General features: G+C 39.7%; 6 protein-coding genes across 6 annotated transcripts; 3 read left to right on the top strand and 3 right to left on the bottom strand.

Moving 5' to 3' along the window:
- Positions 1–731: 731 nt before the first annotated feature.
- Positions 732–1,702, bottom strand: LOC108440226 (hemoglobin subunit alpha-like). Its single transcript, XM_017718996.2, has 3 exons — positions 1,541–1,702; positions 1,110–1,317; positions 732–948 (listed from the first exon to the last, which is right to left on the bottom strand). The coding sequence occupies exons 1-3, from the start codon at positions 1,633–1,635 to the stop codon at positions 820–822; spliced, it is 432 nt and encodes a 143-aa protein (XP_017574485.1). The 5' UTR covers positions 1,636–1,702; the 3' UTR covers positions 732–819.
- Positions 1,703–2,776: 1,074 nt separating this feature from the next.
- LOC108440225 (hemoglobin subunit beta-like) lies at positions 2,777–3,617 on the top strand. The gene is made up of 3 exons (XM_017718995.2): positions 2,777–2,937; positions 3,051–3,273; positions 3,389–3,617. The coding sequence occupies exons 1-3, from the start codon at positions 2,846–2,848 to the stop codon at positions 3,518–3,520; spliced, it is 447 nt and encodes a 148-aa protein (XP_017574484.1). The 5' UTR covers positions 2,777–2,845; the 3' UTR covers positions 3,521–3,617.
- A 4,393-nt stretch (positions 3,618–8,010) lies between these two features.
- On the bottom strand, positions 8,011–8,954 carry hbba1 (hemoglobin, beta adult 1). Its single transcript, XM_017718993.2, has 3 exons — positions 8,788–8,954; positions 8,422–8,644; positions 8,011–8,249 (listed from the first exon to the last, which is right to left on the bottom strand). The coding sequence occupies exons 1-3, from the start codon at positions 8,877–8,879 to the stop codon at positions 8,118–8,120; spliced, it is 447 nt and encodes a 148-aa protein (XP_017574482.1). The 5' UTR covers positions 8,880–8,954; the 3' UTR covers positions 8,011–8,117.
- Positions 8,955–10,219: 1,265 nt separating this feature from the next.
- LOC108440224 (hemoglobin subunit alpha-like) lies at positions 10,220–11,657 on the top strand. The gene is made up of 3 exons (XM_017718994.2): positions 10,220–10,381; positions 10,600–10,807; positions 11,436–11,657. The coding sequence occupies exons 1-3, from the start codon at positions 10,287–10,289 to the stop codon at positions 11,562–11,564; spliced, it is 432 nt and encodes a 143-aa protein (XP_017574483.1). The 5' UTR covers positions 10,220–10,286; the 3' UTR covers positions 11,565–11,657.
- A 6,111-nt stretch (positions 11,658–17,768) lies between these two features.
- Positions 17,769–18,645, bottom strand: LOC108440222 (hemoglobin subunit beta-like). The gene is made up of 3 exons (XM_017718992.2): positions 18,481–18,645; positions 18,129–18,351; positions 17,769–17,999 (listed from the first exon to the last, which is right to left on the bottom strand). Exons 1-3 carry the CDS (start codon positions 18,570–18,572, stop codon positions 17,868–17,870), a joined length of 447 nt encoding a protein of 148 aa, XP_017574481.1. The 5' UTR covers positions 18,573–18,645; the 3' UTR covers positions 17,769–17,867.
- A 1,866-nt stretch (positions 18,646–20,511) lies between these two features.
- Positions 20,512–21,592, top strand: LOC108440221 (hemoglobin subunit alpha-like). Its single transcript, XM_017718991.2, has 3 exons — positions 20,512–20,672; positions 20,904–21,111; positions 21,375–21,592. The coding sequence occupies exons 1-3, from the start codon at positions 20,578–20,580 to the stop codon at positions 21,501–21,503; spliced, it is 432 nt and encodes a 143-aa protein (XP_017574480.1). The 5' UTR covers positions 20,512–20,577; the 3' UTR covers positions 21,504–21,592.
- The last annotated feature ends 3,157 nt before the right edge of the window (positions 21,593–24,749 follow it).

Raw genomic sequence — 24,749 nt, forward strand, 5'->3', positions numbered from 1 at the left:
TAGACGTTGAAGAGAGTAAACTAAGTGCTTATTTTGCATTAAGTTTTGGTTGTATGCGATCTCTAAAGTACCCAGATTAGCTGTTAAGTACATTTATTTCCTTATAGTGCAAAGTTGTTTCATCTTGGTTCCTAGCTTGTTGTCTCTGGTTACAATTGTACATTTGAAAATACATCAAAGAACAACCTTGTTTTAATTAAGGCATGTTTTATGCAAATGAGCAGCAGGCTGTTACTTGAGGACATACTTGTTATATTCTTGTTATGTTCTACATCAGGCAGTGCTGTGGTAATCCTGGTAATCCTCTGTTGTAATGTTCAGTTTGGCAGTACCACAGGAACACCACACTCATACCACAGCTCTTTTTGTAATGGACCACTCTTTGGTCTCAACTGCACTGTCTTAAGGCACAAGATCTCTATGATGATATTTGTAGTGTAGACATAATCACCCCGAGTGATTTGGAGGAACCTTCACGTAAGACAGTGTGAGTATTATGCATTTCCCTCAAAAGGTTTTCTGTATTTTACAAAGGATAAACTCATTTTTAACAACTGGCACTTTGGACAGAATTTTGAAAAACGTTTCTCAAAATCTTTCCTCAAGGAAATTCCTCAGGACTGCTTTCCTGACTTTTTAGTTGTGGGATAACTTTGACACCTTAGTTCAACTATTGTCTTTTAAACCTCTCAACCTTATATTTTAACATAAAAACAAACAACTGACGCATCTCGAGATTATTTCACCGAGTGATTTTATTAAGGTATGGCTCTGTCAGAGAAAAACAGCGTCAGTCGACGGTCTTTTCCCATTGGTAGTTTAGCGGTACCTCTCAGCCAGACACCAGGCCAGGTTCTGCAGGAACTTGTCTAGAGACACATGAACTTCAGGAGTGAAGTCAGCAGGGAACAGCATGGCCACGACCACAATGATGTTGTGCGCCAGGATCTGAGATTAAAGAGACAAAATGTTAAATAAAACGTTTAAATAAACATAATGTTAAAATAATTAAAGAAATATAACATGATAGAGAACGTGATGTCTGTTTAACTGTAATTTGAATATTTGAACTGTTTATCTCAATCACGGGTATTTTGAATTAGACCTACCTTGAAGTTAGCAGGGTCCACTCTCAGCTTGGAAGCGTGCAGTTCGCTGAGCTGGGACAGAGCGGCAGGAAGGTCGTCAATTTTGGACACTGCATCAGCAACGGCGCCCATGATGGTCTTTCCATGCTTCTTCACTGGAGCGGATCCAGGGCTCAGGTCAGCCCAGTGGGAGAAGTAGGTCTTGGTCTGGGGGTACACGGTGAGCATCCTGATGGAGAAAGTACAGCTTAGCCGTGCAACTCACAAAAACTGAGCCTACAAGAGCAGCTCGGTTAAATTTATCTGGACGTTAAATACTGTAACTTAAATTATGTTTAACGAAGAATATAGAGCCAGACGATGTGCTTCTTTAACCGTGTGTAAAAGTTAATTGCCTGTGCCCAGGTATGTTTCGGTGAACAGCAACGCTAAAATACACGGAATCGACTTACCTGCCAAAGGCTTCAGCTCCGATCTCATCGGCCCTGGAGGAGATTTTGGCCCAAAGGCCCTTCACCACAGACATGTCCTTAGCAGTGAGACTCATCGCTGCGTCTTCTTCTTCTCAACTCAGGATTTGTTCAGAAATAAGATCCTGGTGGTTTATGAAAATTTTCACCACTTTTATATTAAACCAATAACGGACCCACCCAGGCTTCCAGTCCAAACCACACCTCTGACGCACGTTACAGCCGATCTCCACCCAGCTTAATCAAAACCGCGCCAGTTTTTTACTTTGGTATGATTCAGATAACGGAAATTATTATTTTTTTCTTTCGCGTATTACAAGTTGGGGTAACGTCTCTGTTAGCAATTGACCTCATACTGCCCTCAATTACATTTTACGTACTGACATATGCACATGTGAAATGTAGTGCCTCTCACTATAAAACACAAGTGGAAATAAATGCACATTTAGTAAAGACCTCAGTTCTATCTAGAACCATGGACCCTAAAAGCGTGCTAAAACGGTTCTGTACATGGTGAAATTGTTCGTCAGACTGATGAAGAATGTGTTGTAAATGGTTCTATATAGACCCCTTTTGGAAATGGTTCTACAAAGCAGCACAAAGGTTCTTCTAGTGTTACAAACATGACGTCGAACACTAGCAGAACCCTTTAGGTTTTTTTTTACATGGTTGTTTTTACATGTAGAGCTGTGTCCACTCGCCACTTGCTCTTCCATCACTGTTTTCAGAAATGCTCCCCGTATTTGCTGCTTTAAACGCAAGTGCCGTACAGTTTGCCTATCTGCTTTGTCTGAAGGGAGTTTGATTTAGTCATTTTCTCATATTTTATCATTTTGCATCCCTCGTGCTTTTTGATTGCTTAACGTATTCATATTCTGGACACTGTGTAAAATGAAGTACTTCGCAAGATACTTAAACACGTTTTAGCAAAAAGTCAAAATATGAAGCCATGATGCAATTTTGTGTTATTTTAAAGCGTTTGGTGCGTTCATTCGCAGCTGTTCTATCTTATATAACCTGTAGATTTTCAATGCTTAACCATATTCAAAAAATAAAACCCCGATAAGAACATGAACATATTTGCCAACAAAATTTGGAATTAATCCGATCACTGCTCTCCAGTCACGTATTCTCGTCGGCCAGGAAGAAATGAGCCAATCAAATCGTGCTCTGTCCGGAGGGCGGAGACGTTGGACTTCAATAAATTGTGCCTGGTCTCTGTACTGAGCAAGGGATTTATACTGCATGCCTTCAAGCAAGTAAGTGAACAGACCCTAAACCGTCAGCATGGTTGAGTGGACAGATGCCGAGCGCAGCGCCATCGCTGGCCTGTGGGGAAAGATCAGTGTCGATGAAATGGGACCACAGGCTCTAGCCAGGTAGCTCTCTATGTTTGTAATGGTATCTACATGTTTATTGACCTGTTCTGTAAGTGGTTATTACTGCAGAACTCAATGTCTGCCTCTGTATTCTTCATTCTTCTCGATTTCAGGCTCCTGATCGTGTTTCCATGGACTCAGAGGCACTTCGCTTCCTTTGGTAACCTCTCCAGCCCCGCGGCTATCATGGGGAACCCTAAAGTGGCTGCTCACGGTAAGACCGTCATGGGTGGGCTGGACAGAGCCGTGAAGAACCTGGACAACATCAAGGCCACCTACGCCCAGCTCAGCAAGCTGCACTCTGAGAAACTGCACGTGGATCCCGACAACTTCGTGGTAATTTCCCGTGCTTCTACGTTGCCTCACAAAGCCTAAAAGCATTTATTTCAGTGATGAATTAGACGATTTCTGCCCGTGTAAATCCCATGTGCTTATTTATCTGTTTCTCCAGCTTCTTGCTGACTGCATCACCGTATGTGTGGCCATGAAGTTCGGACCCTCTGTCTTCACCGCTGATGTGCAGGAGGCTTGGCAGAAGTTCCTGTGTGTTGTTGTGGCTGCTCTGAGGAGGCAGTACCACTAGTGTAACTCTCAACCAACAGCTAAAGACCAATTCACTGCATAAAGCTGTTGACAGAACAGGATTACTCCAATAAACGAATAAAACCATTCTAAACGCATCTCACTAGTTGTGTCATTTCTCAGCAGAATGTTTTTCTATTTGCTCGCTGCATGGCTGGTTTTCAGTCACGGTGCAGGACAGAATGTTACATTAAAAGAAAAACTGGATATATTTGTTTTTAAAGTGTTCAATTATACTTTTGATGCAGTAAAAAGATGAAAATTACGCATTCCCATAATCTGTGATGACCTCAGGGGCATAGAGGGAGGCAGGGTGGAGGTCTCTACCTACACTAACATACGCTGGTATGTAGTGACGGGACTGACTCTTGGAAATCCGATCGGCGGTGATCTGTATTCAAGCAGAACGAATACAATACATTTCAATTTTCGATTTACAGTGATCTTTCTGCACTTGCCACGCATGGTTTAAAACCGCCTAAGAGCAGTTCACGCCACGAGGAATGCCTCAGGAGCAAAAGCTCAATCAGACCCTAAATTCTGCGCCTATTTTTCATCTCTGACCCAAGAGCATTTAGGATGGAAACTCTAAACCAGCGAAGTAAGAAATAATAGCCGTTGTGCAGTCTGGCATTCCCGTCTTGATTTCATTTCCCAAGCTTCCTTGGCCAGAGTAAACAATTGTTAGCATGTTTTAATAATCGTGCAAGCGCTCCAGCTTAAATACAGTATAGGGCCTAAACCATAGGTGCACTTATGGGTAGTATACAATAATAAAAGACTCATTCCTCTGCCATGTAATGCATTTTATTTAAAACAGCAACTAAACTTCCAAATGTTTGCAATGCGTTTACACAGCTTAGCAAGACTGACCCTGGGGCACGCATACGATAAACAAATCACTGGAGTCAGAACAACAGAATGTCGCTCTCTATACATAGACAGGGGCGGGGCTTCGGGGGGGTGGGGGGGGGGGGGGGCTGGGAGAACGGCACGCCCGTGCCTAGAGGGGGCCCGGATGGGGGAGAGGATAAGATTTGAAGTAGCCGGGCCTCTATCAAGTCCGAAGAGAGCTGGAGAAGGCGGGCCCTCTCCTGACTGTATCCAGATGAGCACAGTATACGTCCGAACGTCAAGTGGATCGCCGATATTTGGATCGCCGATAAGCGAAGCTTGGAAGCCCCGCATGTGTATGTTGTAAAATGATGTTATGATGAGCTTTATTAAATAATAAAGGGTATAAAGGGCCCGGTCATTTGCCCCGCCCCCGGCCCGGCTCTGATTTGTTAGTATCAGAGTAATTAAATTAATAAATCTAGTAATTAAATTACAAGCGACTCGCTGTTACAGTTGAAAATAGAGAAAGCTAGCATTAGAAACTTTGCCCAGGTTGTATTTTAAAGCCTCAGTAGATGACACATTTATACTTTAAAGTACTCCTTTAAACTAAGGTGAAAAACGGTAATATGTCTGGCAGCAAAAATGCCAAACAGGTCCTGTAAATTTACAGCAAAATTCTGTACAGTGGACTACTGTACAATTACAGCTTTTCCCGTAAATATTCTGTGTAACTTTACAGCCACAGTTTAGAATTACACATTTTCATCGTTTAAAAACATCTCAAGAATGTATTAAAATCACAGAAATACTGCATAAATACACCTAAAGTCTGCACGTTGAGGGTTGTGCTCTTTGAAATAACAGCGTAATTACGTCATTGCATAGAAATATTTAATAATGTTACTTAGAAGTTCTAATAACGTTTAAAGAAAACTTTAAATAAAGGCTAATGTTCCTAAAGGACCTTTCAAGGATATTTATCATTTTAAGTAATATTGCTATACGTTTACATGTTGATTGAGACATCATGTTTTTACCTAAAACATTCAGAAGATGTTTCGTTATTGTCACTATTATTTCATGATGCGTAACATTCTCAGAACATTTTTAGAACAATAGATTTCTAGCTGAGAACAGTACGAAGATGGACGAACTAAGCCTGTCTAAGTCCCGCGACCTGAGGAGGAAAAACAGAGGAACTGAATTCCCTGGAATGGGTGCAACGTTCTCCTCTCTGCATCTCGCGTCTCTGAAGAAATCAGGACTGCAGTGCCGTTGCGGAGACGCTCTGGGGTGCACTTCGCACAACCAAGGAGGTTTGCACTGAGCTAACAGCGCTATAGCACGATATGACAGCAGGAGTTCCACATCTTCATGCCAGATGACGTGCAGAAGTGGCTGCTCTAGTGGCTGCAGCCACATCAGGCTCACTTTTATTATTGGCTGCCATGTGCTCAAATCAGGACCATCTCAGGAGCAGCCTTACCCTCATTACAGGACATTTATCACACCAGCTACATCAGGAGGGCCCACAACATAATCAGGGACAGTACACACCCCTGGCATAGACACTCCTTCCTCTCCTTCCACTCCTTCTCCACACTCCTACCTTCAGGCAGATGTTACAGGAGTGTAAAGTCCAGGACTACAAGACTGATGAACAGTGTCTTTTCACAGGCCATCAGGCTGGTGGAGACATCTCTCACTACTTCTCCAACCCTCCCATTCTGAACCAGTTCAACTTTGGCCAACCTTGCGCTTAATAACTGCACTCCACTGTACTGCTGCTGTCAGAACACTACTGTTTAGATCTGTTACTGCACAGAACGCTACTGTTTAGATCTGTTACTGCACAGAACGCTACTGTTTACATCTGTTACTGCACAGAACACTACTGTTTACATCTGTTACTGCACAGAACGCTACTGTTTACATCTGTTACTGCACAGAACGCTACTGTTTACATCTGTTACTGCACAGAACACTACTGTTTACATCTGTTACGGCACAGAACACTACTGTTTACATCTGTTACTGCACAGAACACTACTGTTTACATCTGTTACTGCACAGAACGCTACTGTTTACATCTGTTACTGCACAGAACGCTACTGTTTACATCTGTTACGGCACAGAACACTACTGTTTACATCTGTTACTGCACAGAACACTACTGTTTACATCTGTTACGGCACAGAACACTACTGTTTACATCTGTTACTGCACAGAACACTACTGAAAAATATATTTCAGAAATATATTTGATTATGTATATATATATATATATATATATATATATATATATATATATATATATATATATATATATATATATATATATATATATATATATATATATATATATATATATATATATATATATATTCTCCTTATGGGAGACTAATAATATTCCTGTAAGTCCCTGAAAGGCTGATGTCTGTTTCTGTTTAACACTACACAGACTCTATTTAAGGTATGCTAAACTAGAAAAAACATTTAGTTAAACTTGATAGGCAGGATAATTACACATTAATATTCTGTTTTTTAGGCTTATTGCAAATCAATATTTAAAAAATAAGAAAGGACAAATCTAAAAATGTGTGTGGAAATATTAGGGAAAGCAGTTCAGTTTATATTGTAGAAATTACAAGATTAAATGTTTCATCGTGTAATAAACATTTCCTCTTCTAGATGCTTGCCCTTTCTTATTAATTATTTTTTTGCTTGTCTTTTCCTACTTTCTTTGTTCTTTTGCTGTAATTATTTTGGTAAAACTTTGGTGAAAATGATTTATTTTACATTATTAACATTAATAAACCATGAACATTAACATTATTAAGACATAAGTAATGATTCCAAAGTATTTAACACAATAAATTATGTTTGTTAAGAACGCCTGAATTATTTCATATTTATTCTATATTTGTCAATTTTCTTTACTTTTTTATACTTTTGAGAATGGGTTTTCTGACCTTTTTACTTTTGAGACAACTTTTATTTTCATTTTAAATTCGTTCATTGTTCAGGACAAAACATTAAACATCTATTCAATAGACAATTTAAGGGCAATGGAACGTGGGATTTAAATAAACCGCATATCAGTCCGCGGGGAAGTTTTCTGCAGATTCAGTTTATTTAGGTTATGGTGCTGCTCTGAGCGATTGTGGTGTTTAATCGCTTGAGTAAGTTATTAAATTTCAAAAACATTTAGATTAGCCATAACTGGTACCGTGCGATGGACTGGCGACCTGTCCAATGTGTATCACATACCTTCCGCCCAATGACCGCTGGGATAGGCTTCAGCACCCCCCGCCACCCAGAGGGAGAAGCGGCTCAGAAGACCTTTTCTTTGCTTAGTTTATACCGTTCCTAAATAACAAGTGTGTTAAGGCTTTAATAGGGACTCCACGGTTTGTAGTAAAGCCATTGATTGGTCTTATATGTTTCGACGTGCCCAAGAAATAAACAAACATTGATGGTGTTCATTTTGAACGTTGTTCTGAATACTGAATTCAAATGAATGAATGCGTATTCTCAAAGGCTGCATTCCCATTCTGAAAACAAATACATGTGAACTACTGGCTGTGACGCAGCTAGGGTTGACATAAACAATGCAGAATCCTGAAATATATAACAACACTAATAAAAAACTAGTGCACTGAAAATGATTTTATTTGGCTTTCAGTCGAATCATTTTGTCGACAGCTTTGTGCATTGAATTGGTCTCAAGCTGTTTGTCTCGTTCGCTGAGATCGACACTAGTGGTACTGTCTGGACAGAGCAGACACAACGACAGCCAAGAACTTCTGCCAAGCCTCCTGCACATCAGCGGTGAAGCCAGAGGGTCCGAACTTCATGGCCACACATACGGTGATGCAGTCAGCAAGAAGCTGGAGAAACAAACAATTGCAAAAAATGATTCCCGAGAGCCGAGAGCGAATGTTAACACTTTTAAATGAATAATATGGAGCGCTCAGGTAAATTCATTACAAAAACATAAAAAATCAGACTATGAACGATGTTGTGAGATAATATAAAGCCCAGAGTCCTAGAGAAACCCACCCTGAAGTTGTCGGGATCCACGTGAAGTTTCTCAGAGTGCAGCTTGCTGAGCTGGGCGTAGGCGGCCTTGATGTTGTCCATGTTCTTGATGGCTCTTTCCAGCCCACCCATGACGGTCCTACCGTGAGCAGCCACTTTAGGGTTCCCCATGATAGCCGCGGGGCTGGAGAGGTTACCAAAGGAGGCGAAGTGCCTCTGAGTCCATGGAAACACGATCAGGAGCCTGAAATCGAGAAGAACTGCGCATGAAGAAGAAGAAGAAGAAGAAGAAGAAGAAGCAGCAGCAGAAATTCCATTCTAAAGGTTTATCCACTTGCAGAACAGGTCAATAAACACGCAGATACCATTACAAACATAGAGAGCTACCTGGCTAGAGCCTGTGGTCCCATTTCATCGACACTGATCTTTCCCCACAGGCCAGTGATGGCGCTGCGCTCGGCATCTGTCCACTCAACCATGCTGACGGTTTAGGATCTCTTCACCAACTTGCTTGAAGATGTTTAACAGAAATCCTTTCGCAGCGCAGAGACCGGGCACAATTTATTAAAGTTGAACGGCTCCGCCCTCCAGACAGAGCACAATCTGATTGGCTCATTTCTCTACAGACGAAGACCATACATGACTGGACAACATTATATCCAAAAATTGTTGGCAGATGTATTCTTGGCGATATTATAAGGACTGTAAAAGTAATGCTGTTATATTTTTAAAATGCGCGGCAATATGTCTGCAACTACGTCGTTGAAATGGACTATTTATTGGGATTACATTGTTTTGCAGTTAAACATTTTGGTAGTCTCAGGGACGTTGGCTTTTATAGAAATGGATATTATTAGTGGGCTATTTAAAGTTAAAAATAAAAGATTTCAGTCAAACACACTGTAGACCCATAAAACTTCGTATCTCCATATTTGTCATTTTTCAGTTTTTGACATAATTTCAAAGGACCTGTTGCCCTTTACATACTTCATGACGAATGGAGCAAAAGAAACGGCCCAAAATGACATGGAAACATGTCTGGTTCCATTGACTTGCATTAAAACTACATTTAGTTTTTTCTTTCTCCTTTAAAGTTAATTTAGGAGATACGAGGTTTTCTTCCCACAACAGCGACATGTAGGCTATTCAAGCACTTGTATATTATATAATTAGATGATTTCAGAGCAATAAATCACAGATCCATACCTCAGGGGCATATTCGTATTTATGTGAGACACATTTCAAATACATTGTTTCATGCAAAATGCATTTCAACGATTAAAGTGCATTAAAAGAGCAAAACTATCTTTGGTAAACACATCAAACTAGTGAAAAAAAGAAAAGATAGACACAGCTCTGAATGTGAGAACCCCAAACGATATCCTAACACCCACCATTTAACATAATTAAATATGGGCTTTGCTTTAAAACCAGGCACTTTAAAAAAGCTAATACAGATTTCCCTGTAAAAGGGACTTCATCATCATCATCATTATCATTAACCACTAGTCCAGACAGGATCGCGGTAGCAGTTGAGAGAGCAGAGAATCCCAGACGACCCTGTCCAACTTCCTCCAGCTCATTCCTGGGGACCCCAAGCCGCTTCCAGGCCAACTTGGAGAAAAAGTCGTTCCAGCGGGTGCTAGGACAAACCCAGGGTCTTGTCCCGGTAGGGACTTTTGGAGGAAAATGTTTTTTGTTATCTGGGGTATACCAGACTAAAACCTGGCACAGTTTTGATTAGGCTGGGTGAAGCCCGGAGGTGTGGTTTGGATAAAATGTTTGGGTGGGTCCGTTTCTAGTTTTGATATAAAGGCGGCCAAAAATATCGAGTTCACCAGGAGCTTTTTTCTGAATTCATCCTGAATTGAGAAGAAGACGCAGCAATGAGTCTCACTGCTAAGGACATGTCTGTGGTGAAAGCCCTTTGGGGCAAAATCTCCTCCAAGGTCGATGAGATCGGAGCTGAAGCTTTGGGCAGGTAATTCGATTCTGTATATCTGGAGTTGACTAAAAAAAAACCAAAAGAGAATTTTACAGAAGTGAGAATTGAAGTCGATGCTTTTTATTTATAGACAAGGACACTTTGTTACTAAGGAGCTTTACATACAGTCATATGAATTTAGTTGAATTTAACTGGTTTTGTGATGTACATTTTTTGCCTCTTTGTTCAAGTCCAATCCATATTCTCTCCATCAGGATGCTCGTCGTGTACCCCCAGACCAAGACTTACTTCTCCCACTGGTCTGACCTGAGCCCTGGATCCGCTCAAGTGAAGAAGCATGGAAAGACCATCATGGGGGCTGTCAGTGATGCAGTGTCCAAAATTGATGACCTTCCTGCCGCTCTGTCCCAGCTCAGTGAACTGCATGCTTACAAGCTGAGAGTGGACCCTGCTAACTTCAAGGTAGGTCTACTTTCAAATGAGCATGACTTCCTTGAATATGTAAATAACCATCAAGGAGAAATTATCAATCACTGTCCAGTGTTACGATCACGCTCTTAATATTAAATCATACTCCTATCTTTAATGTGTTTTTATTAAAGCTAAATCTCAATAAACCGATGTACATCCAAAACGTTTTTTCCGAGTGCATTATTAGAAATAAAGCTGCAGTGGGTGTTCATATTTCGTTCATCAAGGTACAAACAATGTAAATTTACCCTTAAAGTTAAAGCAGCGGTTTAATGGCCCAATTGTGTACTCTAAATAAGTTTTTCCCTGTGGAAAAGTTTATGTACCTTATCAGAACTTATTGTTTTAACACTGAACAATAAAAGCCTGCAGAGGAGACAGGGTGTGTGTCAACACAACTTGGAAAACATATTTTAAATAGATTATGGAACATTTTAAAGGTACTGAAATATACCTTTGAGGGTATCACCCCGGTGACAAGAGGGCTATTTTCCTTCAATGACAGTTTCGACCTTTATTTCTGAGATCGCGGCATCTGACTCAAGTGACAGTTGTTGAAAGATTTGGAGGTCGAAGACGGTTTTAAAAATGTGTTTTTCTCATTTCTTTTCAATCTCAGATCCTGGCTCATAACATCATTGTGGTCACAGCCATGCTGTTCCCTGCTGACTTCACTCCTGAAGTTCATGTGTCTCTAGACAAGTTCCTGCAGAACTTGGCCTGGTGTCTGGCTGAGAAATACCGCTAAACGATCAATGGGAAGAGACAGGTCGACTGGCGCTGTTGTTCTTCGATTCTTCGATACAACCATGTCTGAATAAAGTCACTCGATAAATCAATATCAAGATGATTCATTTGCTTTTTATTGCAATATGAAACCAAAGGTAAAGTCTGCTTAAAGAGGAACCATTATGAATGTGCAAAGCCTAGTCACAACAGAGTGCATCATGAAAAAAAATATCATAAGTTACAAAGTACAGATACCCTCATAATTGCCAACCGATGACAAACCCTGCTCCATTTTTCTAAAGTGTCTGCTTCAGGACATAGGGCCCCACCAACGCAAAACGCTTTGATGCATCATATGTGATGTCTTCATCCTTGATTAAGATTAGGCAAAGCAGATGAAAAGCTCTATAATAAAACATGCAGGGAACTTTGAACCTTTAAAAGTTAAAGGATAAAAACCTACATTATTTATTTTTATTTCATAAACACTCAGACATCTGAACATTCTAGAGGGGGTACGATTGAAAACATTTTAATAATAGGATTGAATATTTTTTATTTAACTTTTTTGTGTCATCGTTGGCAACGATTTACTCTCATTTTCTTTTAAATACACTTAACCTAACATAGTGACCTAACTTAAAGGGCATATTGAAAAATGAAAAACAGCGAAAGTGCACAGGTTACATCAAAATGCAGTGTAAGCAGTTTGAGAAGTAGATTCAGAATTTTGTCAATATTTTGGCGGCTTCCACTTTGGGAAACATGGAAACTTTTTGGGACATTGTCATGCAGAGGTGGCATATATGGTACTTCATTGCAGCACCCCTTTCCACTGGAGGGGCACCCATAGGAAACATCAACTTTAAACCATAGTAAGGGTGCCTTATAAGGCACTGCATCATGTAGTATTATCAGGAGGATCAGTGGTGTGTAGGTAATGTTTGCACAGCATTGTACAGCGAGAAGCTCCATGGTGGTCAAATGAGTCCAGAAGGCTGGTGAGCAGTGAGCACCTGATCAAGGCAGATAAAGCAACAGCAACAGACTGCAGAGGACAGTCAGTTGTTCAGCTCAGCAAAGAAGCACTCAGGCAGCAAGGTCTGATAAGAGAGACTGATTACAGTATACAGTTTTAACAGAGAGCAGCAGAGACTCCGGCAGGTCTATGTATTACAGCATAACTAAAAGGAAGAGCCAGAAGGTAAACAACATGAGGGCTTCCTGAGATGTCAGTGACTCTTCACTCCATCCTCAACAAATTTGAGTGAAAGCATGAGAGCAGAGGGACAACAGCACCAACACTCCCAGTTTACCATTATATTCAATGTCCATGAACCCCCAGATCTGCACCCTTAATCTAACAGAAGAACTATTTAACCACGACTTAAAGACTGCAGCTGTGTCTGAGTCCTGAATAATGATTGGAAGATTGTTCCAAAACTGGGGAGCTTTGTATGAGAAGGCTCTACCCACTGATGCAACTTCAATAATTCTAGGTACCAATAGTAAGCCAGCACCTTGCAATTTAAGTAAGCGTAGTGGTTCATGATATGATGATGTGTCAGTTAAAGAATTTTGTACTCAGTATTGAATTGAACTGACGAGTATAGGTTTGATAAAACTGGGCTGATATTGTCTAACTTTCTAGTTCTTGTGGGTGCAGCATTCTAGACTAATTGAAGCTTGTTGAGGCTTTTGCTGGAACATCCAGACAGCATGGCATTACAGTAATCAAGCCTTGAGGTAATAAATGCATGGACTTGCTTGTCTGCATCCTGTAGAGACATTGCATTTCTTCGTTTGGTAACATTGTAAAGATGGAGGAAAGCTATTTTAGTAATATTGGTTATATGTGCATTGAAGCACAGATCGGGATCGATCGTGACAAGGTTTTTTACCTGTACCTGATGCAACTGAGAAACTATTTAAAGTTTAAGCATTAAATTGGACAGTTTGTTTCTAGCAGCTTTTAGAGCAAAAAGAAGAACCTCTGTTTTGTAGGAAGAAGTTACTTGACATCCAGTCTTTTATGCCTTTCATACAGTCCTCAGTCTTATTAAGTTGAAGTTTATCATTTGGTTTGGTCCATGTATACAATTGTGTGTCATCAGCATAGAAATGGCAATCGATCCCGTGTTTACTGATTATGGTACCAGGGGTAGTGTTAGCATATATAATGTAAGTAATAGGTGCTGTGCCACAGCTTTTTCCAAAAACATTGATTTAAAGGGAAGATTTGAGATAAGTCTATAATTTATAAGTCTATAAAAGTCTATAATTCTTTCAGTTTGTGTTTCAGAGATCTAATTACTGCTTGCTTAGCTAAGGCTAAGAGAGGAGTTTATTACTGATACGAGAGGCTTGCTCATTTCTGGCAAAATTTCTTTGAGTAGACTTGTAGGAATTGGTACAGTGCCCTGCTTGTGACATCCTGCATAAATAAAAATAATGCATGGCCATGCCTTAGTCGTAGCCACGCCTTAGTAAAGCATGGGAGCCAGTTCCTTATGCGTGGCCATAACATAGTAAGCCATGATCTCATTCCCATGCCTTACTAAGTCATGGCCATGACTTAATCATCTTATTTCCATGCCTTTCTAAGTCGTGGCCACACATTACAATCCTGTTCCCACATGTTAATAAGATGTGGCCATGCATTATTTTTATTCATACAGCATGTCACCAGTGGGGCTCCATAAATTGGATCTAATATGTAAATAGAAGATTTTAAGAAGGAAATCATTTTAAGGTAAATGATTCCAGGCTCTTTACAGTATTACACTGTATTTGAGAGCTGGATTAACTTTGTAGGGCCACAGGTTTGTAGAGGTTGACTGTGAGTTTAGATTTTTTTGCTTGATTTTTTTTTTATCATTGAAAAAAAATTATAAAAACATTGTTTCTGAAAGCTATTAGGACCTGGGGTTTAATAGCTGTTTGGTTGTTACACTGTGAAAGTGGCTTGTTAGATTTACTTTAAAAAAATACTTCATTTGGTAACAAGCAACTAAACTAGTTTTATTCAACTCAAAAAGAAAGAATTCTCAATTGAAAGAATCATTCATTCAAAGTATTTATTTAGGATAAATCAAACTAGTCCTTCCATCCATTATCCAAGCTCCTTCTCCATCAGGGGGGGTGCTGGAGCCTATCCCAGCGGTCATCGGGCGAAAGGCAGTATACACCCTGGACAGGTTGCCAGTCCATTGCAGGGCAGACAGACACAGAGAGACAGTCACTCACACATCCAGGGGTAATTTAGCATGACCAATCAGCCTGACTGCATGTCTTTGGACTGTAGGAGGAAACCCACGCAGACACGGGGAGAACATGCAAACTCCACACAGAAAGGACCCCGGTCACCTGGCCAGGGAATCGAACCCAGGCCCTCCTCGCTGTGAGGCAACATCGCTACCCAACGCGCCACGATGCCCAAATAAAACGTACTAAATAATAATCCAGGATTATTCTTATTTTACCACCACAGTGACATTTAGTACCTGTTTCCTCCCTGGAAGCGTAGAACACCATCACAAACAAAGAAACAAAAACTTTTCAAAACTTTTTCATTTTGAAAAATGAAAAAATGTCTTTTTTCTGATCATTCGGTGTTGGAAGTGAACCAATAGGTCACTCATAGCTCTGCCATTCATGTGATTTTGTCTTAAAGTGGGCAGGACTGAACCACCACTCAGCATTTGTTACAAACTGAGAATACAGTGTAGACTGCGATATGAAAAAAATAGGTAGGTCCTCACAATAATCCAGTCATGAGTAAGAATTTTAGTAAGTAAATAGATTAAATGTTTAGGCCATAGTACATACTCAGAAATAAAGGTGCTCAACTGTTACTGTGGAGGAACCCCTTTTGCCACTGGTGTGGTACCTTCAAAGAAACTTCTTCAGTACCTTTAGTTAGGGAACATCATTTATTTTTATTAAGCTGGCTACACACGCCCTGTCTTGTCTCCAGGCTTTTTAATTCATTGAATTTTGAAACATTAGGCAATGAAAATGTAGAAAAAAATACTTTTTTCCATGGAGAAAAATCTTAAATGGATCTTAAATCCGCTGTTGTACTTTTGAGGGTACATTAATTTTGTTTGTACCTCCTGTACAGTGCTTTTTCTGGCAATGTACAAAACTTTTATCTGACAGTGAAAAAGGTTTATCTTACAGAAGAACCTCAGATAAGTTACCTTTTCAGAGAATAGACATGACCTCAAATTCAATCCATGGTTCTCTATGTGCTGTCAACAACTGAATTTTGTGCTCAGTGGAAATGCCCATATGCACTGCATATAAACTGTTCATTGGGTTTTCTGAAAAAGTGATTTTATGTGTTTGAGAAAATTGGGAACAATCTGTGTTTTAAACTGTTTATAGAGAATATACAGTCCAGTTTGTCTAGATGTAAGTCTATAAAATGTTAATGTTTCTACAAATCCATTTCCAAAAAAGTTGGGACGGGGAAATGTTTACCACTATCATCCTCTTCTTTTAAAAACACTCTATAAACAGTTAGGAACTGAGGAGACACTGCTGTAGTTTTGCAAGTGAAATGTTTTTCCGTTCTTGTTTGGGATTTCAGCTGCTTAACAGTTCAGGGTCTCCCTTGTCTTATTTTTCATTTCATAATGCGCCAAATGTTTTTAGTGGGTGACATATCTGGACTGCAGATGTTTAGCACCCAGACTATTTTAGTATGGAGCCCTGCTGCTGTAATATGTGCAGAATGTGGTTTGTCATTTTCTTGTTGAAAATTATAAACCCTGAAAATGATGTCTGGATGGCTGCAGATGTGGTCAAAACATGTTTATATTGTTCACCATTAATGGTGCCTTCACAGATGGGCACATCATGCATACCATGTACACTAATACCCCACTATACCATCATAAACACTAGCCTTTGAACTGTGCACTGATAAGAAGCAGAGTGGTCTTTAGCCCAGAGGATACAACGTCCATAATTTCAAAAAAGGATTTAAAATGTGGATTCATAGAACCACAAGACTCTTTTCCACTTCACTTCAGTCCATTTTAAATGAGCCTGGGCCCAGAAAAAGGTGATGGTGTTTCTGGATCCTGTTTATGTGCAGTGTCTTCTTGTGATTTAGAGTTTTAACTTGCATCTGTGAAGGCAGCAATGTGTTCCTGAGCCCGTGCAATGATTTCCACATACAGAATCATGCCTGTTTTTAATGCAGTGCAGTCTGAGGGCCCAAAAATAATGGCCAGCAAATATTGCTTTTTGGCCTTGTCCCATGCACACAGAGATTTCTCCAGATTCTCTAAATCTTTTAATGTTATTATGTGCTGTAGGTGATGTAAAGTTCTTTGTTTTGTTACACTGAGAAACATCATTCGTTAATTACTGCACTATTTGATTGTGCAGTCTTTCACAGAGTGTTGAACCCCTCTTCATCTTTACTACTGAAGGACTCAGCCTCTCTGAGACACTCATTTTATACCAGAACATGTTACTGACCTGTTGTCAATCAACCACTTAGTGTTTCTTTTAGCGTTACACAATGTTACCAGCTTTTTGTTGCCCTGTCCCAGCTTTTTTGGAGAGCGTTGTTGGCATCAAATTCAAAATGGGCATATATTTTTCAAAAAGCAAAGTTCTGAGTTTCAACATTTGATCTGTTGTCTTTTTACTAACGTCAATGAAATATAGGGTTTAAATCATCTGCACATCATTGCATTTTGCTTTTATTTGTGTTTTGCACAGGGTCCCAACTTTTTTTTAAATGGGGTCATGTGAGGCATTCTTGGTAAAGTGACAAAATGTTCATATTGGCCTACCAGAGTTGGTCAGCAATAATTTGCCACAAGATTCCTTAATTCAGCATAACATACATGCTTTATTACAATGTACCAGCTATTGTGGCTGATATTACAGTTATTAGAGTGATCTGAACTAGTGTTAACGGAAAATTTATTCTGTGTCTACCTCCACAGACTACCAGAAAATGGGCTGTCAGTCAGTTCGGACTGACAGCTGTAATATGCCAATAACCGACTGTCTATTTTAATTCGAATACTCGATACACCGTGACTGAAAACGTTTGATGCAATTGAACATCGTATTACTGCAGGGAATAAACGTTCTAAACTGTTGGTTGAGACGTGCTGTGAAAGGAAATCATGCACGCTTGCAGAGTGCTCCTCCATATGACGAGAAATGATTGAAATAAACGACACAACTAGAAAGGTGCGTTTGATTGTTTTATTTATTTGTTAGAGCATTGGTGTCGACAGCTTTGTGTATTGAATTGGTCTCAAGCTGTTTGTCTCGTTCGCTGAGATCGACACTAGTGGTACTGTCTGGACAGAGCAGACGCAACGACAGCCAAGAACTTCTGCCAAGCCTCCTGCACATCAGGGGTGAAGCAAGAGGGTCCGAACTTCATGGCCACACATACGGTGATGCAGTCAGACAGAAGCTGGAGAAACAAACAATTGCAAAAAATGATTCCCCCGGAGGCCGAGAGCGAATGTTAACACTTTTCAAAAATCAGACTATGAACGATGTTGTGAGATAATATAAAGCCCAGAGTCCTAGACAAACCCACCCTGAAGTTGTCGGGATCCACGTGAAGTTTCTCAGAGTGCAGCTTGCTGAGCTGGGCGTAGGCGGCCTTGATGTTGTCCATGTTCTTGATGGCTCTTTCCAGCCCACCCATGACGGTCCTACCGTGAGCAGCCACTTTAGGGTTCCCCATGATAGCCGCGGGGCTGGAGAGGTTACCAAAGGAAGCGAAGTGCCTCTGAGTCCAGGGAGCCACGATCAGGAGCCTGAAATCGAGAAGAACTGCGCATGAAGAAGAAGAAGAAGAAGCAGCAGCAGCAGGAATTCAATTCTAAAGGTTTATCCACTTGCAGAACAGGTCAATAAACACGTAGATACTATTACAAAAGAGCTACCTGGCTAGAGCCTGTGGTCCCATTTCATCGACACTGATCTTTCCCCACAGGCCAGTGATGGCGCTGCGCTCGGCATCTGTCCACTCAACCATGCTGACGGTTTAGGATCTCTTCACCAACTTGCTTGAAGATGTTTAACAGAAATCCTTTCGCAGCGCAGAGACCGGGCACAATTTATTAAAGTTGAGCGTCTCCGCCCTCCAGACAGAGCACAATCTGATTGGCTCATTTCTCTACAGACGTAGACCATACATGACTGGACAAAATGATATCCAAAAATTGTTGGCAGATGCATTCTTCGCGATATTTTCAAGATTGTAAAAACAAGACATAGCTGCTATACTTTAAACACTGTTTGGCAATATGTGTGCAACCATGTGCAGTAAATGAACACCTGTTGCAAGAACATTATTGACGCTGTAGTTTGGCTGAATGTCAAAATATTTACTGGTATTTGATTGTTATATAGCAATTATTAATTAAACAAAAAGTGTCAATGACCTTGGATTTAATAGAAACGGGTATTATTAATGAGCCTTTTAAAGGTCTCAAAAGACGCAGCAAATCATACTTACTTCAGGCACAAATACAGGCTGTTTCAGCACCTGCATTTATGGAATTAGATATGTTCGCAGCAGTAAATCGCAGGTGCAATATGGAAAAATATGGACGTTTGGAAAAATAAACAGGCATATTATTATTTATGTGAGATATCAAATACACTCTCAGAGAAAAAGGTGCGACACTGTCACTGGGGCACCCCTCTTGTCACTGTGGTGGTACCCTCAAAGGTACATCTCAGTACTTTTAGTCAGGGAACATAACTGGATCCATCCATCCATCCATCCATCCATCCATCCATCCATCCATCCATCCATTTTCTAAGCTGCTTCTCCCTCAGGGTTGCGGGGGGTGCTGGAGCCTATCCCAGCGGTCTAACTGAATCCATTGAAATGATATTTTCAAAACTGTACTGACTCCACACACTCGTCTCCAGGCTTTTTATTTTAATGTTCTGATTTAAAACGTTCGGTTATGAAACGGTACAAATATTTAATTTCCCACTAGGAAAAGCTCATGTAAGGTGCATCATTGGGCCTTGAAGCCAATGCTGTATCTTTGAGGGTACACTTACATTGTTTGTATCTTGAAGAATGAATCATGTACCTGCATAGTACGTTTATTTCCAACAGTGTACATTGTTTTATCCTAAATGCATTCCAAAGACTAAAGTACATTAAACGAACAAAATGATCTTTGGTAAACGCATCAAACTAGTGAAAAAGGAAAGATAGACACAGCTCTGAATGTGAGAACCCCAAACGATATCCTAACACCCACCATTTAACATAATTAAACTCTGGCTTTGCCTTAAAACCAGACACTTTAAACCGTCTGCTATTTAAAAGTTTGAATTTGGAAAGTCCCTCTCGTAAACACGTTGTCTTTAAAACAAAAGGGATCATGCGCTTTTCATAAAGCAAAGCCAAAATGTTTCTATATTTTTGAACAGAGCTGTATATTTTCACCTAAACCCTTTGTTAGTATTGGGATATTCACTTTAAATGCTTTTCAATGACTATGATGAGACACAACCAAAACGGGTGATATTCTACGCTTCTTTTTTATGCACGGTAAAAAAATGGAAAAACGTAGAAGCTGATTAAAAATATTTCGAAGGTTTGAACTAATGCATAACGTTGATCTTGTTCATCTAAACTTAACACTTTAAAGACTTGCTTTGCAGTGTTTCATTTAACATGATTATTTCAGTTGAAAGAAATTCCGCAAGCAGCATTATATGCCAATTTGTCAATGGTAGTTCAGCAAAGCCAAGGTTAATCAAGGTTAAAGAAAATCGCGAATACAGATTTGGCTCAAAACTGACTTTTGGGGGAAAAATACATTTGCTATCTGGATTATACCAGACTAAAACCTGGCACAGTTTTGACTAGGCTGGGTGGAGCCCGGAGGTGTGGTTTGGATAAAATGTTTGGGTGGGTCCGTTTCTAGTTTTAGTATAAAGGCGGCCAAAAATATCGAGTTCACCAGGAGCTTTTTTCTGAATTCATCCTGAATTGAGAAGAAGACGCAGCAATGAGTCTCACTACTAAGGACATGTCTGTGGTGAAAGCCCTTTGGGGCAAAATCTCCTCCAAGGTCGATGAGATCGGAGCTGAAGCTTTGGGCAGGTAATTCGATTCGAGTTGACTAAAAAAAAACGAAAGAGAATTTTACAGAAGTGAGAATTGAAGTCGATGCTTTTTATTTATAGACAAGGACACTTTGTTATTATGTAGGTTTAGATATATTTTGTGCGTGTGTGTGTGTGCGTGTGTGTGTGTGTGTATGTGTGTGTGTGTGTTTTGTGATGTACATTTTTTGCCTCTTTGTTCAAGTCCAATCCGTATTTTCTCCATCAGGATGCTCGTCGTGTACCCCCAGACCAAGACTTACTTCTCTCACTGGGCTGACCTGAGCCCTGGATCTGCTCAAGTGAAGAAGCATGGAAAGACCATCATGGGGGCTGTCAGTGATGCAGTGTCCAAAATTGACGACCTTCCTTCCGCTCTGTCCCAGCTCAGCGAACTGCATGCTTCCAAGCTGAGAGTGGACCCTGCTAACTTCAAGGTAGGTCTACTTTCAAATGAGATTGACTGATTATTTAAATAACCATCCAAGAGAGCCTATTAATCATCGCTCAGTGTGGACAACACTCGTACTATCAACACAAGTTCATAGCTTTAATGTATTACAATTAACGCAAATCTTAACGAACCGACATACTTCCAAACGTTTTTTTTCCGAGTAGCATCTAACTCAAGCGACAATTCTTTAAAGATTTGGAGGCCGGAGACAAACTGTGTTTTTTGTGTGTTTTTTTTAAATCTCAGATCCTGGCGCATAACATCATTGTGGTCACGGCCATGCTGTTCCCTGCTGACTTCACTCCTGAAGTTCACGTGTCTCTAGACAAGTTCCTGCAGAACCTGGCCTGGTGTCTGGCTGAGAGGTACCGCTAAACTACCAATGGGAAGAGACCGTCGACTGACGCTGTTGTTCGATTCTTCGACATGACCGTGTCTGAATAAAGTCACTCGATAAATCAATATTAAGATGATCAATGTGTTTTTATTGCAACATTTAAATGAAAAGTTTTAAAAGTGTAAAGTTATCTATAAGTTATCTATACTGCTTTTTGTGTTGGGGTGGCTGGAAGCTGTCAATCACTGGGAAGGCAGGATACACAAAGGTCGCCAGTGCATCGCAGGGCACATTAATTTACTGTAAAATGTAATATAAACTCCTACATACAATTACTAAGAGATGACAACTCCTGCTTCATTTGTTCAAATACCATTTATTTTTCCCACATCCAACCAGCAAAATGACTACAGATCATCAGAGGAAACATAAACTACAAATGATGTGGACATCCATCTTACTTATGGTCTGGCAAATTCATCCACACTCATTATTAGGATTCATGCAGGCCAGAATACCATTAATAGCAGGAAGGTGGTCTTTTTCAAGGTTTACACAGGATAAGGATATTGCAGTGTCCTAAAAGCTAAATTAAAAGTTACAGTCAGAAAATAGTGTGCAGGTAAATTTTCATTTATCAAGATATAAAAAAGGAACAACCAGTGGAGGACTGCAGGCTGTTTGAAGGGCAAGAATGAAAAAAGTAAACAGGGCACCCACTGCACCACATAAGGCCCCACCAGCAGAAATCAAGCTATGATGTATCATGCATTAGGTAAAAGGATGAAAAGTCTTTATTCTTGATTAAGATTACATTATAAGAAGCTCTGTCTTAACATTACAACCACACTTATATGGTGAAACACTCAGGGATCTATAAGCCTTTTAAACGTTTATTTCACAAACAACTCCAAGGTAAAGCACACATGGGACTATGAACATTTATTTCACAAACACACACACTCTGTGAGTTTTTGTCTTTTTCTTATCAGAAAGGCACCTGGAGGGCATCCATTGTGATGACACCTTTATGGCACCACTTCACATTTTCTCCACTGGAAGGGCATTCATTAAGAAAATACCAACACGTTGTCATGCATGCATGGACAGAGGGGAACTTCTCCATTAGAGGAGCACCTGATTGGGCACTCCATCATATTTTCTTACCTGTAGGAGTGCCCTATACAGCAATGCATTCCATTTTCTTTACTGGGAAGGGGACCCTTGGGGACATTGTACTGCAGGGGCAGCATAAAAGGCACGTAATCATGGCATCATATTTCCAAGAGATGTGGAGGTCTCTGGTGATATTTTTATTTATTTATTTATTTAATTATCTTGTCACTTGCAGCTTGTGATGGTAGATTCTTCATGGCTGCATTAAAAAAAATAAAAAATTAATAAACCTTTACCAGACAAAACGTAAGGATGAAAATAATGTGATATAAAAATAAATCTACAAACCAGAAAAAGAAAAGGTATGTGCAATAGAACAAGAACAATCATGTTACTGTGGATAAAAATGTACTATGTTGAAAGCTCTATTGCTTACATGCAAAGTTTTGCACAGTAAAGAAAAAAAAAATCAAGGCATGTAAGCCACAGTTTCAAATACATAAAATTCATAATATTGACAACATTTTGTACTAAAAATTGTAGTAAGATATATAAAGAACAATACTATATACAATACTATACAACCCCAATTCCAATGAAGTTGGGACGTTGTGTAAAACATACGATCATTTGCAAATCTATTACAACCTATATTCAACTGAATACACTGCAAAGACAAGATATTTAATGTTCAAACAGATAAATTTGTTTTATGCAAAAATTCACTCATTTTGAATTTGATGCCTGTAACACGTCCCTTAACCATCTAAAATGTTAGTTTGAAAAATGAGAGTATAGAAAAGAAAATAACTTACATGTTATGCGCATTTATGCATTTATGTCCTGGATATAATGGTGTAACTAGTCTTTATTAACTTTTATCATTTTTGAATTTCAATAGCATTTCAGGGGTATCACACGCTACACTGCAAACAATTATGATGCAGTGAAGTTTCAGCGATCATACACAACTTCTGAATTTTGAATGCACTGCAATAATTACGCTTTTTTATCTTTAAAAGCATTTCAGCTGCATTAACTGTATACAATACTATACAAATACTATATTTAAGATATTTAATGTTCAAACAGATAAACTTTATTGTCTTTTGCAAATATTCACTCATTTTGAATTCGATGCCTGCAACACGTTCCAAAGAAGTTGGGACAGGGGCGTGTTCACCACTGTGTTACACCACCTTTCCTTTTAACAACACTCAATAAGCGTTTGGGAACTGAGGACACCAATTGTTGAAGCTTTTAGGTGGAATTCTTTCCCATTCTTGCTTGATGTACAACTTCAGTTGCTCAGCAGTCCGGGGGCTCTGTCATTGTATTTTGCTCTTCATAATACGCCACACATTTTCAATGGGAGACAGGTCTGGACTGCAGGCAGATCAGTCTAGTACCCGCACTCTTTTACTATGAAGCCACGCTGGTGTAACAACTGGTAACAGCTGGTGTCTTGCAGACGTTGAAGCAGAAAAAAAAGAAACACTGTAACATGACCTTAGTAAAATGAATATTCTCCACTTTGATTGTATAAGATGGGGATGACCAGGGAAGCAGATGAAGACTAGAGAGGAGTGGAAAATTGGGCCAAATTCAGAAAAAAAAAACAATCCACCACAGGCAAGTTCAAGGACTATTTCACCAGTCAGAATTGTAGTGATTTTAAAATGCAAATTCTGGTGCATATTAGTTTAAACTACAAGACAAAACTAACAAACAAGTGGTTCAGTCAAGCAAAAACGTTCATTCCACAGAAATGAAGCATAATCTTTACGGGCACCTCCCCACCTTAAAGTGTTTTCCAGTTTCAAAAGACAGAAGCCTACCCTCTGACAACATCGTCCCCATCCTTAAAAGTGGGCAGACCCTAGTCCACAATGTATTGATAAATGTTAGCTATCAATTCTAAATGAAGCAGGAGAACAGAGTTCCGTTATTCTTGGAAATGTCTGTTCTTAAATCTCAATGTTTTCATTCCAGAATTTGAGGTGCCACAGAATTATGACTTGCCAACTTCAGCTTTATGAACTATGCCATGTTCACTTTAAATGGTAAGATACAGAAACACAATAAGATCTACAGATAAGAGAACTTTTCTCAATGCACTTTGCGCTCTTAACACTTGGTTAAACATCTAAGCAGTGACAAGAATAAAA

The sequence above is a fragment of the Pygocentrus nattereri genome, chromosome 27, assembly GCF_015220715.1.
Source record: "Pygocentrus nattereri isolate fPygNat1 chromosome 27, fPygNat1.pri, whole genome shotgun sequence".
NCBI classification, from domain to species: Eukaryota; Metazoa; Chordata; class Actinopteri; order Characiformes; family Serrasalmidae; genus Pygocentrus; species Pygocentrus nattereri.